This window comes from Malurus melanocephalus, unplaced genomic scaffold (genome assembly GCF_030028575.1).
Source record: "Malurus melanocephalus ecotype Western Australia unplaced genomic scaffold, MMel_1.1 scaffold_368, whole genome shotgun sequence".
Lineage (NCBI taxonomy): Eukaryota > Metazoa > Chordata > Aves > Passeriformes > Maluridae > Malurus > Malurus melanocephalus.
This window is the reverse complement of record NW_026623600.1, coordinates 620,886-623,534: the sequence shown is the minus strand read 5'-3', so window position 1 is coordinate 623,534 and position 2,649 is coordinate 620,886. Positions and strand designations below refer to the sequence as shown.

At 56.5% G+C, this 2,649-nt stretch overlaps 1 protein-coding gene across 1 annotated transcript in view; it reads right to left on the bottom strand.

Annotated features, from left to right (window-relative positions):
• DNAH9 (dynein axonemal heavy chain 9) overlaps positions 1 to 2,649 on the bottom strand; it is a 189,280-nt gene that overhangs the window by 85,516 nt on the left and 101,115 nt on the right. Inside the window, 2 exon segments of the mRNA XM_057378622.1 lie at positions 1 to 61; positions 2,420 to 2,649. The exon segment at positions 1 to 61 is cut by the window's left edge and continues 25 nt beyond it; the exon segment at positions 2,420 to 2,649 is cut by the window's right edge and continues 4 nt beyond it. Coding sequence (XP_057234605.1) covers positions 1 to 61; positions 2,420 to 2,649 — 291 coding nt within the window.

Genomic DNA, 2,649 nt, shown 5'->3' with positions numbered 1-2,649 from the left:
CAGGTTTTCAATCAAAACCAGTTCTCCTGCAGACAGGGCTTGTTCCAGGGTGTCCAGGTACCTGTGGGAAACAGCACTGGTGGCTCCTGCAGTGGAGCAGATTGTGACACTGTGGGTGACGAGGGGACAGAGGGGACCCTCACTGCAGTGGCAGCTACAGGCAGGTGCCAGCACTTGGAGAGAGAAAGAGGGGTGAGGTGGTGTCAGTGCCTAAAGAGGGGTGAGGTGGTGTCAGTGCCTAAAGAGGGGTGAGGTGGTGTCAGTGCCTGGTGCAGGAAGTGGTGCTGGCACAGTCCTGGCTGTCCAACAAAGAGAATGAGGTCTGAGCTGTTCCAAGGGCAGAGAACAACCACCAAGCCTGTCCCAAGAGCAGCCTGGGCAGCCATGGGCAAAGCTGGGACAGCCTGGAGCTGTTTCAGCAAACACTCTCTTTYCCCCAGAACCCACTGGTGCAGCATGAAAACGAGGATGATGAGCGGCTTTCAGCTCCATTCTGCCCAGGGTTTAGGGTTATCCTTAGAACATCTTTCCTCCCAAGGAAATGGAACCCTTTGCCCAGTGCCCAGCTGTGAAACRGGGCTGCTCAGCTTTGGGATCCTTGTACCAGCACAGGCAGGGTGAGGTGCTCAAGCTCTGTCCTTCAGGGCTGCTCTGCACCCACACAACCCCCCAGCCAAGGGGGAGCAGGACCCTGGGCACCAGGGGAGGAGGCTCCAGGCACTTTTCCACCATCACTGCTACACTGAATCCCCTCAGCTACCTCCAACCACCTGYACTGCTCAAAATGCACACTCCCATTCACAGAGCCTGGGACCTCAAGAGCTGACAGGATCTGAAACAAAAGTTCAGAGTGACTTTTAGAGGAATATGTTGCTGACCCAGTGCAACCCCCCACTCCTGATGAGCAGCCCCCATTTTTCTCAGCCCAGGGGTGTTTTACTCAAAGAAAGAGCCAGAGGGGATGACAGAGCTGCTCAATGGCCCTTCCTGAGGGTGGGCCCTCTGTGGGTGGGTTTAGACCTCTCCCAGCATTAGAAAGTAAAAAGCTCCATCTGCCCGAGGATGAAACATTCCCTGATTTACTGTAATGGGGCACTGATGATGCTTTTAGTCCTCAGCTCTGACACATCACAGCAGCACACTAAATTCCCCTTTTAAAGTCCCTGCCAGCTCAGAGGGTGGCCAGGGGAAGGTAAAATGGATGTTGTATTTGCACAGCAAGCTGTGATGGCAGGGATGTTTCAGGGATGCTCCTGTGGTTCCATCCTGCAGGGTCAGATTTAGATGCCTTTTCTGGGATCCCTGCTGTTCCACAGACTGCTTTGAGTAACTGTAAGGCATGGTGGCCAAGGTGGTGAGGAAACAGAAATCTCCTCTAGTGAAAAATGAGCCTTATTTTGATCCCAATGAGAGCAGACCCAGCAACTCATGGTTATTTTCTGKGAGGAATGCACAGGAGGCACCAGCAAAACAACCTGAGCAACCACAGAGGAGGCACCAGTGAAACATGGGCACCCCAAAAGCACCTCCAAATCTGTGGGAATTTGCAAGCACCAGGCTTGGGTCACTCCAGCCTGTTGCCAGAGCTTTGCTCTGTACTCAGAAAACACCCCCAGTGTTCTCACATCTCCATGGGGATCCCCCTYGGGCTGCCCCACCCCAGCTGGGGCTCCTCACGGGTGGGCAGGGATGGGGGCAAGGTGACACAGAAGGAGACCACTCTGCCTGACTGGAGATGAGAGCTGGGGTGGAGAAGCCTACCCGTGACAGATTTCTCCAGATGCATGCAGGGTGCTGCAGTGACAATGTGCAGCTGGTGGGAGCTGCTCTGCAGGGCATGGTAACCCTCACAGTATCCTGGCTCTCCATGCACAAGCCCTCTCTCTCTCTCCAAGAGGCAGGAAGCCCTGGTCATCCTCCTGGATGAGACTAAATCAGGACATGTCCCCTGCAGTGAGCCTGATGGAGGGTGCCACAGTCCTGCACAGGGATGYTGTCCAGAGGAGCTGTGGCTGCCCCTGGATCCCTGGCAGTGCCCAAGGCCAGGCTGRRCYTGGGGGCTGAGAACAGCCTGGGACAGTGGGAGGTGTCCCTGCCATGGTGGGGCTGGRAATGGATGGACTTTAAGATCCCTCCAACCTAAGTCAGTCTGGGACTCTGCGATTCTTAAGCTCAGTCTCAGCACAGAGCTCGCTCCATCTTCAGCTTTGGAGAAGTTTCTATGGGAACAGAGCCAAGCACTGAACAGCCCCTGGATCTAAGGAGAAATCCCTTGTGGTGAGGAACAAGTAGATAACGTGAGCAAACACAGAGTCAGGTTTGCCCCAGGATGGACAGGATGGCTGTGGTGGGGTGTTCACTGCTCCCCAAGCACAGYGGGCAGGCAGTGCGGGTCACGGCGGGATAAGGATGGTTTTACCCCTTCTGCCCCAGGCGGAGCACCCGCAGCCCCTCGCCGTGGGCGGTTTTGATCCATTTGCTTCCCTGCAGCTGTGGGTCCACCAGCAGGGGCCAGCGCTYGCAGCTGCTCAGGATGGTGGCGTTCTCGGTGGAGGTGCGATCGGCCGGCAGGCCCTGGTTGTGCCACGCTGCCACGGCCGCGTCRTCCGCCAGCATGGCCAGAGGATCCAGGCCCGGGGCCACGGGAAT